Source organism: Pan paniscus, chromosome 6 (genome assembly GCF_029289425.2).
Source record: "Pan paniscus chromosome 6, NHGRI_mPanPan1-v2.0_pri, whole genome shotgun sequence".
Classification (NCBI taxonomy): Eukaryota; Metazoa; Chordata; class Mammalia; order Primates; family Hominidae; genus Pan; species Pan paniscus.
In genome coordinates, this window is record NC_073255.2 from 142,399,687 (window position 1) to 142,415,312 (window position 15,626).

At 40.8% G+C, this 15,626-nt stretch overlaps 1 protein-coding gene across 1 annotated transcript in view; it reads left to right on the forward strand.

Annotated features, from left to right (window-relative positions):
- The window catches only part of RINT1 (RAD50 interactor 1), a 35,517-nt gene that overhangs the window by 16,799 nt on the left and 3,092 nt on the right, over positions 1-15,626 (forward strand). The window contains 5 exon segments of the mRNA XM_003811188.6: positions 1,025-1,135; positions 1,231-1,456; positions 2,540-2,677; positions 5,990-6,189; positions 14,767-14,981. Of these exon segments, the coding sequence (XP_003811236.4) occupies positions 1,025-1,135; positions 1,231-1,456; positions 2,540-2,677; positions 5,990-6,189; positions 14,767-14,981 (890 nt within the window).

Here is a 15,626-nt window from a genome sequence, read left to right on the forward strand (position 1 = left end):
GCTGGAGTGCAGTGGCACAATCTCTGCTCACTGCAACCTCCACCTCCCAGGTTCAAGCGATTCTCCTGCCTCAGCCTCCCAAGTAGCTGGGACTACAGGCACATGTCACCACACTGGACTAATTTTTGTAATTTTAGTAGAGATGGGTTTCACCATATTGGTCAGGCTGGTCTGGAACTCCTGACCTCAGGTGATCCACCTGACTTAGCCTCCCAAAGTGCTGGGATTACAGGAGTGAGCCACTGTGCCTGGTATGTACTTGCTATTTCTGCTCTTAAACCTGTGTAAGACGTGTAGTTTTTGTAATGCAGACTAGCAATTTTTTTTTTTTTTTTGGAACGAAGTTTCACTCTTGTTGCCCAGGCTGGAGCGCAATGGCGCGATCTCGGCTCACTGCAACCTCTGCCTCCCGTGTTCAAGCGATTCCCCTGCCTCAGCCTCTTGAGTAGCTGGGATTACAGGTGCCCACCACCACGCCCAGCTAATTTTCGTATATTTAGGTGAGACGGGGTTTCACCATGTTGACCAGTCTGGTCTTGAACTTCTGACCTCAGCTGATCCACCCACCTCGGCCTCCCAAAGTGCTGGGATTACAGGCATGAGCCGCCACGCCTGGCCAGCAATTTTTTTCTTGATTTACTTTTTGAAAATAAAAACCATAAGAAAATAATATTAAAATTATTTTCAAATGCTATTTCAAAAAATATAGGCCATCAGTTCTTTGTAATACTCATCATTTTACATATTATTGAAGTGCTAGGTTTTAAATATATATGGCATTGTAAATTTATGAGTTTATTGACTTAAGTCATATTATTGAAATTTGTTGGGAGTACATTGGCAAACATTTGATTATTAAGCCTTGCAGGAGTTTAAAATTCGGAGTAGAAATTGTGCTCTTACATACAGGAATTTTCAACTAATTTTTATAAGTGTTGTGCATATACAATTAAATAGAACCATGTAATTGTAACTTTCTAATTGGAATGACTTAAGAATTCAAACTATTTTCCTCCTTCCTTAGCCAGAATGGTACTTGGCTCAAGTACTTATGTGGATTGGAAACCATACTGAATTTCTGGATGAGAAGATTCAGCCAATATTAGACAAAGTAGGCTCTTTGGTAAACGCAAGGGTAAGAGACTCAGTCATAAGTGTTTCTGTTTTAGAACTGTATGTGTGCATGGATAACTTTTTATTTACATACCTCATGTTTGTGTATTTTTTTAGCTTGAATTTTCTCGGGGCCTTATGATGCTGGTTCTTGAGAAGTTAGCCACTGATATTCCTTGTCTGCTATATGATGACAATCTCTTCTGTCATTTGGTGGATGAAGTACTCTTGTTTGAAAGGGAGCTACACAGTGTTCATGGCTATCCTGGCACTTTTGCTAGTTGTATGCATATTCTATCAGAGGAAACCTGTTTTCAGAGATGGTTGACGGTGGAGAGAAAATGTAAGTGCTGATGTGGCCAGATGGTAGGGAGATATGTCTGTTTCTGTGGGTATACATTTTTGATATTTTTCTTCTCCAGTTCTAAATAGGAACTAGAGCCATTTGAAATTTCCTTTTCAGGGTTTTCTGTTTCCTTCAGAGATAATCTTTTCTTTACTTCACATGAAACTTCCATTTTTCCTGAAATTACACTCTACATATTTCTAGAGTGGAATAGTCAAGCCAGTGGGGTGTTTGTTTTATAGATTTTATCATATAATTTATTTTATTTTTATTTATTTATTTTGGGACAGACTCTTGCTCTGTTGTCCAGGCTAAAGTGCAGTAGTTCGATCTCAGCTCATTGCAACCTCCACCCCCTGCGTTCAAGCGATTCTCCTGTCTCAGCCTCCCGAGTAGTTGGGATTACAGGCACGCACTACCACGCCTGGCTAATTTTTCTGTTTTTAGGAGTGACAGGGTTACAACATGTTGGCCAGGCTGGTCTGGAACTCCTGACTTCAAGTAATCCACCTGCCTTGGCCTCCCAAAGTGTCAGAATATTTTATTTTTTTATTTTTGAGATAGGGTCTCACTTTGTCACCGAGGCTAGAGTGGAGTGGGCCGATCATGGCTTACTGCAGCCTCGACCTCTGGGGCTCAGGTGATCCTCCTGCCTCAGCCACCCCAGTAGCTGGGACTATAGGTATATGCAAGCCATGCCTGGCTACTTTTTGTATTTTTTGTAGAGATGGGGTTTCCCTGGGGTTTTGCCCAAGCTGGTTGTGAACTCCTAGACTCAAGCAATCCACCCACCTTGGCCTCCTGGAGTGCTGGGATTACTGGTGTGAGCCACCGTGCCTGGCCAATAGAATATTTTTTACTGTAGCTTATCTAGTCAACATAACTATTTTCAAAATTTGGGGATGGGAGTAAAGTATCCTGTTTAAAGCATTAATTAAGTTAAATTTAGTACAACCAGTGGGATATTGTAGGTTTGTCTCTTTTTTATAGAAAAGCCATCATTCCTAAAAAATTACAAGTTGAATAATTAGGAACGACTGTAACTACTTAACTGACATAATTGTTTTGTCTGCTTATCAGTTGCTCTTCAAAAAATGGACTCAATGCTTTCCTCAGAAGCTGCCTGGGTATCGCAATATAAGGATATCACTGACGTGGATGAAATGAAAGTTCCAGATTGTGCAGAAACTTTTATGACTCTACTCTTGGTTATAACTGGTAAGTATGTCTTTTAAGATATGACTTTGTTTTAAAAGTACTGTTTTCACGTGGTAGTTTTTAAAGTAGCTCAGTAGGCTGGGTGCAGTGGCTCATGCCTGTAATCCTAGCACTTTGAGAGGCTGAGACGGGCAGGTTGCTTGAGCCCAGGAGTTCGAGAACAGCCTGGGGTACGTGGTGAAATGCCCTCTCTTCCAGAAAAATACAGAAATTAGCCAGTTGTGGTGGTGTGTGCCTGTAGTCCCAGCTACTTGGGAGGCTGAGGTGGGAGGATTGTTTGAGCATGGGAGGTAGAGGTTGCAGTGAGCCATGATCACGCCACTGCAGTCCAGCCTTGGTGACAGAGTGAGACTCTGTCAATAAAGTAATCAATAAATAAGTGGCTCAGCAAATTAATATTATATGATGGTTGTTATCTTCAAATTCAGTTTCTATATTGGTAGAAATCTAACACAATATTCTAACTTTTGGGTTTTTAATAATTTAAGGATTTAAACATTGGTATACATGAAGGAAAACTTCCTGAATAATTACACAAAAACAATTAAATAGGAATTTAATTTTATTATCCAAACTGTCTTGCTATTGGGCTTTTTAGGTGTCTTCAGTAAATGGTGATTGGCCTATATTTTAAATATTGTCTTGATCTTGATTTATCAAAGATTGCAGAAGAGAATAAAATAATGAAGTAATTTTAAGGATTGGAGTGGTAATAGGAACTTTTGTTACGGTGCAGGGATTCTCTGGCTGGAGGGTAGCCTAGCATCCTCTGGCCCTGGTTGGTCTTTAGCCAATCACGTTGCCCCCTTGTGGGCCTGCTTGTTGTCCAGGTGCCACTGGACCCTCATTGCCACCATCCCTGGCCCTCTTCACCTTCGTCAACCACTAGCCTGTCCGTTTCTTAGGCTTGTCTGGTAACCTGAAGAAGTATCATTCCAGCCCAGTCAGTAAATAATTCCTTTTTTTTTTTTTTTTTTTGAGACGGAGTCTCACTCTGTCACCCAGGCTGGAGTGCAGTGGCACAATCTCGGCTCACTGCAACCTCTGCTGCCCAGGATCAAGCAATTCTTTTGCCTCCGCCTCCCAAGTAGCTGGGATTATAGGCACCTGCTGCCACGCCCAGCTAATTTTTGAATTTTTAGTAGAGACGGGGTTTCACCATCTTAGCCAGGCTGGTCTTGAACTCCTGACCTTGTGATCCACCTGCCTCGGCCTCCCAAAGTGCTGGGATTACAGGCGTGAGCCACCGTGCCCAGTCATCATTCCATATTTTTAACTATAAGAAAAATATGAAAAACACTAAGACAAAAAAATTAAGGAAAATTCATGTGTCTCTTAAAAACTTTTTATTCAGAAAATTTTCAAACATACACAAAAGTAGGATAATATGATGAACTCTCAGGTACCTATTGCCAAAATTTAAAGCAATTATCACTTTTCTGTTATATTTTACTCCTCAATTTTTTTTTTCTGGAGTATTTCAAAGAAAATTTCAGACATCTCATCATGTCAATTGTAAATTCTTTTTTTTGAGACAGAATTTCGCTCTTGTCACCCAGGCTGGAGTGCCATGGCGCAATCTCGGCTTACTGCAACCTCCGCCTCCTGGGTCCAAGCAATTCTCCTACCTCAGCCTCCTGAGTAGCTGGGATTACAGATGCCTGCCACCATGCCTGGCTAATTTTTTTTTGTATTTTTACTAAAAATACAAAAATTTACAGGCAGTTGGCCAGGCACGGTGGCTCACGCCTGTAATCCCAGCACTTTGGGAGGCTGAGGTGGGCAGGTCACGAGGTCAGGAGATCGAGACCATCCTGGCTAACACAGTGAAACCCCGTCTCTACTAAAAATACAAAAAAATTAGCCAGGCATGGTGGCGGCTCTACTAGAGATGGGGTTTCATGTTGCCCAGACTGGTCTCGAACTCCTGACCTTAGGTGATCCACCTGCCTCGGCCTCCCAAAGTGCTGGGATTACAGGCGTGAGCCACCATACCTGCCTGTAAATTGTCTTTTTTTTTTTTTTTTGAGACGGAGTCTCGCTCTCTCGCCCAGGCTGGAGTGCTGTGGCGCAATCTCGGCTCACTGCAAGCTCCACCTCCTGGGTTCACACCATTCTCCTGCCTCAGCCTCCTGAGTAGCTGGAACTACAGGCACCCGCTACCATACCCAGCTAATTTTTTTTTTTTTTTTTTTTGAGATGGAGTCTCACTCTGTCGCCCAGGCTGGAGTGCAGTGGCGCCATCTCAGCTCACCACAAGCTCTGCCTCCCGGGTTCACGCCATTCTCCTGCCTCAGCCTCCCGAGTAGCTGGGACTACAGGCACCCGCCACCACACTCGGCTAATTTTTTGTATTTTTAGTAGAGATGGGGTTTCACCGTGTTAGCCAGGATGGTCTTGATCTCCTGACCTCGTGATCCACCCGCCTCAGCCTCCCAAAGTGCTGGGATTACAGGCGTGAGCCACTGTGCCCGGCGAATTTTTTTGTATTTCTAGTAGAGACGGGGTTTCACTGTGTTAGCCAGGATGGTCTTGATCTCCTGACCTCGTGATCCACCCACCTCGGCCTCCCAAAGTGCTGAGATTACAGGTGTGAGCCACCGTGCCCGGCCAACTGCCTGTAAATTCTTAAATGTGTATCTTTTAATTTATTGAAGTTCTTTCTTTTTTTAAAAAAATGCCGTTTATTTGTTGAAGAAACTGTCATTTTTTTTTCTTTTTTTTCTTTTTCTTTTTTTTGTTAGATGGAGTCTCACTCTGTTGCCCAGGCTGGAAAGCAGTGGTGCCATGTTGGCTCACTGCAACCTCCACCTCCCAGGTTCAAGCAATTCTCCTGCCTCAGACTCCCGAGTAGCTGGGATTACAGGCACACGCCACTACTGCCCGGCTAATTTTTGTAGTTTTGGTAGAGATGAGGTGTCACAATGTTGGCCAGGCTAGTCTTGAACTCCTGACCTCAGTTGATCCACCTGCCTTGGCCTCACAAAGTGCTGGGCTTACAGGCGTGAGCCACCACGCCTGGCCAAAACTGTCATTTTTATATATAATTTTTTCATTTGCCTTTTTAAAAACTTGAGGTATAGTTTACATACAGTGTAATGTGCAGATCTTATGTGTATTGTTCAATGAGTTTTGGCAAACGTATATACTTTTGAAACTCATATCCTTAAGAGAGCTCAGAAATAAATCCATTCTTGACTACTGGTCAATTGATTTTTGACAAAAGCACTGAAGCAGGACAGTAGGGAAAACTTATAACTATATCATAGATGGTACCAAAACCTTCATATGTCTTAATAACTTTTTCCACAGACAGGTATAAAAATCTTCCCACAGCTTCCCGAAAGCTTCAGTTCCTGGAGTTACAGAAGGACTTAGTAGATGATTTTAGGATACGATTAACACAGGTGATGAAAGAAGAGACTAGAGCTTCCCTTGGCTTTCGATACTGTGCAATTCTTAATGCTGTGAACTACATCTCAACAGTACTAGCAGATTGGGCTGACAATGTTGTGAGTTAATATGCTTTTATATTAAGTAATATATTACTAGTTCGAACTATTTTATTAATACTTTTCAAAATGTTGAATCTATTGCAAGCAAAAATAAACATGCTAGACAGAACCATAGTGCCATAATTAGAAGGTGTAATTAAAATACACATTTTTCTCAATCAAATCTCAAGTAGTTAAATAGTCCTGATATTTTAATGTATTTAATCATTGGAAAAGCAAGCAAGCCTTTCATGAAATAGTTGTTTATAGAGTGAACCATACTTGGAAATATTCATGTATGGTAATTGCAATCACAGGAAAAGCTAAGATTAAATAATGATGTCAAAAGCAATCCAGGACTTTAAGGAAAATAAAAGAATAATGTTTAATACCTCTTGAATGTCTTCAAAACATGACAGATTATAAAGAGTCATGAAAATAGGAAGAAACATTTAAAGTTTTAATTGTTTCATACATTAAAAATCTATTTGGCTGGGTGCAGTGGCTCATGCTCTTAATCCCAGCACTTTAGGAGGCTGAGATGGGAGAATTGCTTGAGCCCAGGAGTTGGAGACCAACCTGGGCAACATAGGGAGACCCCATTTCTCCAAAGAATAAAAAATAAAATAAAATTAGCCAGGTGTGGGGCATATGCCTGTAGTCCAAGCTACTTGGGAGGTTGAGGTGGGAGGATCACTGGAGCCCAGAAATTCATGACCAGCTGTGCAACATAGTGAGACCCTGTCTCTACAAAAAATAAAAATAAGAAACTAACATTTCGTGTATCATATTTTCAAATATATGCAAGAGTAAATAGAATAGGAAAATGAACTTCTGTGGTGTGGCTATCACTCAACTTCTTTTTTTTTTTTTGTGACAGAGTTTCGCTCTTGTTGCCCAGGCTGGAGTGCAATGGTGCGATCTCGGCTCACTGCAACCTCTGTCTCCTGGGTTCAAGGGATTATCCTGCCTCAGCCTCCTGAGTAGCTGAGATTACAGGCACCCGCCACCATGCCTGGCTAATTTTTTTTTTTTTTTTAGTAGTAGAGACGAGTTTTCACCTTATTGGCCAGGCTGGTCTCAAACTCCTGACCTCAGGTGATCCACCTGCTTCTGCCTCCCAAAGTGCTGGGATTATAGGTGTGAGCCACCATGCCCAGCTCACTCAACTTCTTACACCAGTTTTGTTTTATTTTAACCTCTTTTCTGCCCCCCAATACTTGATTATTTTGAAGCAGATCTCAGATATCATATTTCATGGTAATATTTATATAGAGAGATATATATTAGTATTTATCTCTAAAAGATAAGAACTCTTTTAAAAAAACAGCACTATGATTGTATCTGAAAAAATTAACTGATTTATTGGAAGGTATATTTTAAATAAATCTATAAATAAAAACCTTGGGTCCAGTTAACAAATACCATAAGACCTTTTCCCTCCAGATTCTACTGACCCTTGCCTTCTCCATGCAGATTCTGACAAGATTTGATCTGCCTAATTATTATTAAGTAAACCTACTGACAGATTTGATATGCCTAAGTATAATTATTAAGTAGTAATTTATTTTTACTGTTTTTATTAATTCAAGGAATATCCTGGCTATCAGGACTCTTTGGCAACCAGATTTTCCAATAGATGCTTCCAAACAAAAGTCTAATTAGCCTTTATAACCTTGACATAGACAGATGAATTCTTTTAGATGTTTTAGATATTAACATAATCTCAGAGGACCTTCAGAACTCCCTTCTTGAACAGGGTGCCCTTAGGTTAAGAATCACTGTTCTGAGATCATCTGTGAGAATACAAAATCAACTTAGGTGTATACCAACTTGGGTGTCCCATAAAGTACATTTCATGACAGAACGCATAAACAGAGAACTAGGATGACTATGAAATGGTAAAATAGAATAGACATTAAATATTAAAGAAACTAACTATACTGAATAAATCTGATAATGACTATGAAAACTTTAATATGAATTATTAAAAATATAAAATATATAATTGTGTCATAAAATGAAAACAGAAAGGTAAACAAGACAAATGCAATTTTAACTAAAGACTTAAATATACTATTAGAATGTGATAGGTAAAGTGAGAATTAAAAAATTGTAAAGTTAAATAATTAGATTGATTAACTGAAGATTAGTGATACATTCCATAGTATAACAGGGAAAAACACAATTTTAAAGTGTGTCCAGATGAGTCACAAAGATGGACAAGATAAATTAATTTAAAATTTCTGTACATTATCTTAATGCAATAAAACAGGAAATAAAAGCAGAAATGAAATATATTCAAACATGGACATGTAAAAACATTAAATGCCTGGATTAGGAAGGAAGTCTAGAAAGCATTAAATTTTAAATTATGAGTTTAGGAATAAAAATTGTAGTATACAAATTAATGCACTATATAGTACATTTTGTTATATGTAGAACAAAAATTTATGGTTACTTCTAAAGCATTGTATAGAAGAAAATGTATTCCTCATAATACCTATTTTAATGTGAAAGAAAAAGCCAAACAAAAACCATTTTTATTTAAATTTTAAATAAGCCAAATAAATAGGGGGCAAAAATAAATATAATAAATATACTCATCATAGATATAAACAAGATAAAAATCTGATAAACACAATCATAGTTTATGCTTATCTGTACTCTGTCTGGGACTTAGTAATTAGTTAAAGTTTTTTTCCTATAAAAATAACTGAAATCCATGTGCATAATGTCATTCTGCTGAGCAAGGAAAATAAAACAATTATTTCATAATATGATTATAAGATAGAGGGTAATGATCAGTTTGTTTATAAAGTCAGCTAATCAGTCTGGGTGTGGTGGCTCATGCCTGTAATCCCAACACTTTGGGAGGCCAAGGTGTGTGGATCACCTGAGGTCAGGACCTCAGGTTAGAGACCTGCCTGGCCAACATGGTGAAACCCTGTCTTTACTAAAAATAAAAAAATTAGCCGGGCTTAGTAGCACATGCCTGTAATCCCAGCTACTCAGGAGGCTGAGGCAGAAGAATCGCTTGAACCCAGGAGGCAGAGGTTGCAGTGAGCTGAGAATACGCCATTGCACTCCAGCCTGGGCAGCAAGAGCAAAACCGTCTCAAAAAAAAAAAAATAATAAAGTCAGCTAATTAGCATACATGCATTCATTTTGTACTTTTATGTGTTGTGTTTCTAATTTAAGTAAGTATTCTCTCAGCACCCCCATAGCTCCATATTCTGCTAAGCGTTTTTAGTAATATGAAACAAATTGTTATTCTTGATTCTTGTGCCAGAATTTTTTCTTCAATGAAATTATTTGTAGAACATCATCAACTGCTTTACTTGGTGCTATAGTCTGTTTAAGAAAGATGGCTGGGCACGATGTCTCACACCTGTAATCCCAACTCTGGGAAGCCAAGGTGGGCTGATCACTTAAGCCCAGGAGTTCGACACCAGTCTGGGCAACATGGTGAGACCTCATCTCTACAAAAAATACAAAAAATTAGCTGAGCATGGTGGCATACCCCTGTAGTCCTAGCTGCTTGGGAGGCTAAGGTGAGTGGATCACTTGAGCTCAGGAGTTGGAGACCAGCCTGGGCAGCATAGGGAGACCCTGTCTCTACATAAAATAAAATAAAAAAAATTAACTGGGCATGGCAGGCATGCTCTGTGGTCCCAGCTACTTGGAGGCTGAGGTGGGAAGATTGCTTGAGCCCGGGAGGTTGAGACTGCAGTGAGCCTTCATCACACCACTGCACTCCAGCCTGGGCAACTCCCCCCGCCAAAAAAAGAAAGATGAATTAGCCATCATCCCTACCCTTAGAAAACGTATAATCTCATGCTGAATTAACTAGGTTCTCTGTTAGCAGAGAAATAAATTTCAGAGTTGATTGTTCAAATTGTGAATGAATTGTGTCCTAGCATGGTTATGATGGTGCAAATCTGGCCGGGTGTGGTGGCTCACGCCTGTAATCCCAGCACTTTGGGAGGCCAAGGTGGGTGGATCACCTGACGTCAGGAGTTTGAGACCAGCCTGGCCAACATGGTGGAATCCCGTCTTTACGAAAAATACAAAAAATTAGCCAGGCGTGGCTGGGCACGGTAGTTGTCGCCTATAATCCCAGCACTTTTGGAGGCTGAGGCAGGCGGATCACCTGAGGTCAGGAGTTCGAGACCAGCCTGGCCAAGATGGTGAAACCCCATCTCTACTAAAAATACAAAAACTAGCCAGGCATGGTCGTGGGCGCCTGTAGTCCCAGCTACTTGGGAGGCTGAGACAGGAGAATTGCATGAACCTGGGAGGTGGAGGTTGCAGTGAGCTGAGATTGTGCCACTGCACTCCAGCCTGGGTGAGAGAGCAAGACTCTGTCTCAAAAAAAAAAAAAAAAAAAAAAAAAAAAAAAAAAGCCAGGTGTGGTGGCGGACGCCTATAATCCCAGCTACTCAGGAGGCTGAGGCAGGAGAATAGCTTGAACCGGGAGGCAGAGGTTGCAGTGAGCCAAGATTGCACCGTTGCACTCCAGCCTGGGTGACAAGAGCAAAACTCTGTCTCAAAAAAAAAAAAAACAATAACTATATAGTGCAAGTTCTGTCTTAACCTCAAACATTCTTTAATCATATTCACAGTCCTTCAGCCAGTGAATACTGTATAAGTAAAAATTATTAAAGCTCTTGTATTGCATAATTAGAAAAAGGAAAAAGAATGGACAGAATTCACTTTCCATTTGTTTCAGGTTCTCTACTGATAACTGTCTGCCAGTTGCCAGATTGTGCCAAGCCTGAAATAAGCAGCCATTCAGAATTAGGAATTTTTCAGTTGTAGGTGACAGATATGAAATTCGAACTGGCCTAAGTTGGGATGTGGGGTGAGATATGGGAGGTGAGGATTTTAACTTTCTAAAAGGATTAGGCATGGCTGTTCTAAAGTTGTCAATTTCTGGTTTTGTTCTGAGGCAGGCTCTGGACGTGTGGCCACAGGTGGTTCCAGGCTCACATGGTCCTTCCGCAATCTCAAAAGAAGAGTGCTGCTTCTCTGATAGTTTCAGCAGAAATACCAAGGTGCCTCTCATATGTCCATCTCTGAACAATTACTAGTGCAGCCAGGGCATGGTATTACCAAGTTATGTGTGCATCCCTGGCACCAAAGGATAGGCCTGACACCACCTAAGTTGTCTCAGATTGGGGAAGTGGTTCCCCAAAGGAAAATTGGGGTACTGTTAAAAGGGGAAAAGTTGCCATGTAAAAGTAGTTGATGCCCATGACACATTGCCATGCAAAAAGATATGGGGCGGGGGCACGGGAGGAGAGAGGGAGATGGGGAGAGACAAAGAGAGATGATTTAGGTTCATGTTGGGTAGTCAGAATTTTAATAGTAAATGTATAAAAAAATTAACCACCAGATTTTATGGTTTGTTTGTTATCCATGAAATCTTTGGGAGAATTCTCAATGGCTTTTGGTTTTTAAATTTTAATTAGTTTTATTTCAAGAACTTTAAAAGAAAAGCAACTGAAAATTCTTAAGAAAACATTTCAAGGGTAGCCAAATGTTTTTTATTTTGTTTTTTTTTTTGAGACAAGAGTCTCACTTTGTCACCCAGGCTGGATTGCAGTGGTGTGATCTTGGCTCACGGCAACTTCTGCCTCCCAGGTTCAAGTTATTCTCCTGCCTCAGCTTCCTGAGTAGCTGGGATTACAGGTGTGCGCCACTATGCCCGACTAACTTTTCTATTTTTAGTAGAGATGGGGTTTCACCATGTTGGTCAGGCTGATCTAGAACCTCAGACCTCAAGTGATCCGCCGCCCCGGGCTCCCAAAGTGCTGGGTTTACAGGCGTAAGCCACCGTGCCAGGCCATCAAGGGAAGCCAAATGTTTGATGACCTTAATATGGCTTATGATGTGTTCACGGCCTAATGCTATTCAGTTTTAGAGAAAAAAAAAAACCTTGGCAAGGTGATTTATTTAGTCCTCTGTTAATTTTGGAAAAATAAAATTTCTGACCTTTATAATCTTATGCTTAAATGCTTGTTGATAGTGTCATTTAAAAAATATTTTTAATTTTATTTAGAACAACACCAGGCATGGTGGCTCACACCTGTAATCTCAGCACTTTGGGAAGCCAAAGCGAGTGGATCACCTGAGGTCAGGAGTTCAAGATCAGCCTGGCCAACATGGTGATACCCCATCTCTACTAAAAATACAAAAATTAGCCAGGTATGGTGGTGCTCGCCTGTAGTCCCAGCTACTCGGGAGGCTGACACAGGAGAATCGCTTGAACCAGGGAGGGGAGATTGCAGTAAGCCGAGATTGCTCCATTTCATTCCAGCCTGAGGGACAGAGTGAGACTCTTGTCTCAAAAAATAAAAAATAAAAAAAAACAAGTAGATAGTGTCGTTTTTTGTTGTCATTTTTTGAGACAGGGTTTCACTCTTGTCGCCCAGGCTAGGGTGCAGTGGCACGATCTCGGCTCACTGCAACCTCTGCCTCCTGGGTTCAAGCAATTCTTCTGCCTCAGCCTCCCAAGTAGCTGGGATTACAGGCGTCTGCCACCATGCCCAGGTAATTTTTGTATTTTTAGTAGAGATGGCATTTCACTATGTTGGCCAGGCTGGTCTCAAACTCCTGACCTCAGGTGATCCACCTGCGTCAGCCTCCCAAAGTGCTGAGATTACAGGCATGAGCCACCATGCCTGGCCGATAGTGTCATTTTTTTTAAGTTCATGATTACCGTACACAGAAGTTGAAAGAGAAAAATATTTTTCACTATATGTAATCCATGTGATACAAAATTCAAAAGCCACAAAACTGTATATATTGAAAATATATATATAGTGAAAAATAAGTCTTAATTCTAATCTTCCCTAAAGCCAATCACTTTGATCAATTTCTTGTATATACTACTAAAGCTATTTATATAAATACTGGTGTGTGTATGTCAACGTGTGGTAACATACTATGCAAACTCTTCTGCTTTTTCCGGTTAACAATATATCTTGAGATTGTTCCATTTCAGAATAGTTTAACATTGACTAGTGGGAATGTAACATGGTACAGTTGCTGTGGAAAACAGTATGGCAGTTCTGCAAACTGTTTTTTTGTTTTCTGAGATGAGATCTCGTTCTTTCACCCAGGCTGCAGTGCAGTGGCACAATCTTGGCTCACTGCAACCTCTGCCTCCTGGGCTCCAGCAATCTTCCCATCTCAGCCTCCTGAGTAGCTGGGAGGTCTGTGGCCACCACACTCAGCTAATTTTTAATTTTTTTCTAGAGATAAGGTCTCACTATAAAATGATTCTCTGGCCTCAGCCTCTTAAAGTGCTGGCACTATAGGCATGAGCTACCATGCCCAGCCTTGCAAACTGTTAAAACATAGACTTACCATAAGATCCAGCAATTCCACTCTTCAGTACATACCAAGAGAAATGAAACATATGTCCACATAAAAACTTGTACTGCCAGGCTTGGTGACTCACGCCTGTAATCCCAGAACTTTGGGAGGCTGAGGCGGGCGGATCATGAGGTCAGGAGTGTGAGACCAGTCTGACCAACATGGTGAAACACCATCTCTACGAAAGTTACAAAAAAAAAAAGTTAGCCAGGTGTGCTGGCACATGCCTGTAATCCCAGGTACTTAGGAGACTGAGGCAGGAGAATCGCTTGAACCCAGGAGGCGGAGACTGCAGTCAGCCAAGATCACCCCACTGCACTCCAGCCTGGGTGACAGAGCGAGATTCTGTCTCAAAACAAAAAACAAAAAAACAAAACAAAAAAAACTTGTACAAAAATGTTCACAGCAGCATTTGTTCATAATAGACAAAAAGTAGAAACTACCCAAATATCCACCAGCTGATGAATGGATAAATAAAATGTGGTCTATCTATATAATGGAATATTACCTGGCAATGTAAAAAAAATGAAGTGCTGATACGTGTTACAATACGTGCTGATACGTGTTACAATATGATACGTGTTACAACATGGATAGACCTTGAAAATGTACTGAAAGAAGACAGTCACAACCAACCATACGTTGTATGATTTCATTTATATGAAATGTCCAGAATAGGCAAATCCATTGAGACAGAAAGTCGATTAGTGGTTGCCTATGAGTTGAGGGAGTGGGGAGACGGTATTGGAGGATAACGGCTTTTTTCTTGGAGAGTGATGAAAATGTTCTAAAATTGTGATGGATATACAACTGAATATATAAAAAAAATCATTGAATTATACACTATTATTAGTTTTGAGATGGAGTCTCACTTTGTCGCCCAGGCTGGAGTGCAGAGGCATGATCTCGGCTCACTGCAACTTCCACCTTCCAGGTTCAAGCTAGGATTACAGGCACATGCCACCACGCCTGGCTTATTTTTGTATTTTTAGTAGAGATGGAGTTTCACCATGTTGGCCAGGATGGTTTTGAACTCCTGACCTCAGGTGATCCACCCACCTCAGCCTCCCAAAGTGCTGAGATTACAGGCATGAGCCACCGTGCCCGGTCGAATTAGACACTTTAAATGGGTGAATTGTATGACATATGAATTCTATTTCAAACTGTTACAAAAAAAAGTATGTTAATGTGTTAACATGTTTTTGCTTTCAGTTCTTTCTACAACTTCAACAGGCTGCACTGGAGGTGTTTGCAGAGAATAATACTCTGAGTAAATTGCAGCTAGGACAGCTAGCCTCTATGGAGAGCTCTGTCTTTGATGACATGATTAACCTCTTAGAACGTTTAAAGCATGATATGTTGACCCGTCAAGTAGACCACGTTTTTAGAGAAGTTAAAGATGCTGCAAAATTGTATAAAAAAGAAAGGTATGTCCTCTATGTAAGTCAGCTCTTAACACCAGTTTGGTAAAAGTTAAAGAATATGTGGTCAGATTTCCAAGGTGTCTAGATAGAACCCGGTTTGGCCTTATGTACTTTAAACTTTATTGTTGATGGAAATATTTCTAAAGTATGTTCTCTTGGACATTTTTTTTGAGACAGTCCTACTCTGTCACCCAGGCTGGAGTGCAGTTGCACGATCTTGGCTCATTGCAACCTCTGCCTTAGAGGTTCATGTGATCTTCCCACCTCAGCCTCCCAAGTAGCCAGGACTACAGGCATGCACCACCCCACACGGCTAATTTTTGTATTTTTAGTAGAGATGTGGTTTCACATTTTGGGCAGGCTGATCTCCAACTCCTGACCTCAGGCAAGCCACCTGCCTCGGCCTCCCAAAGTGCTAGGATTACAGGTGTGAGCCACCACACCTGGCTGACATTCTTAATCAGAATAAACTGATTATAATTTAGTTGTTTGTAAATATATCAATAGGATAGTGTGTGATCTGGGGTTGAATAGCCTAACCTGTCTCCCATTTTGCAAAGTAAAGTGCACCTGTGGTACTCTGCATACTTTTGTTGTGGTTTATCCCACTACCATTCACTGTGAACACCTGTGTTACTTTCATCCTTG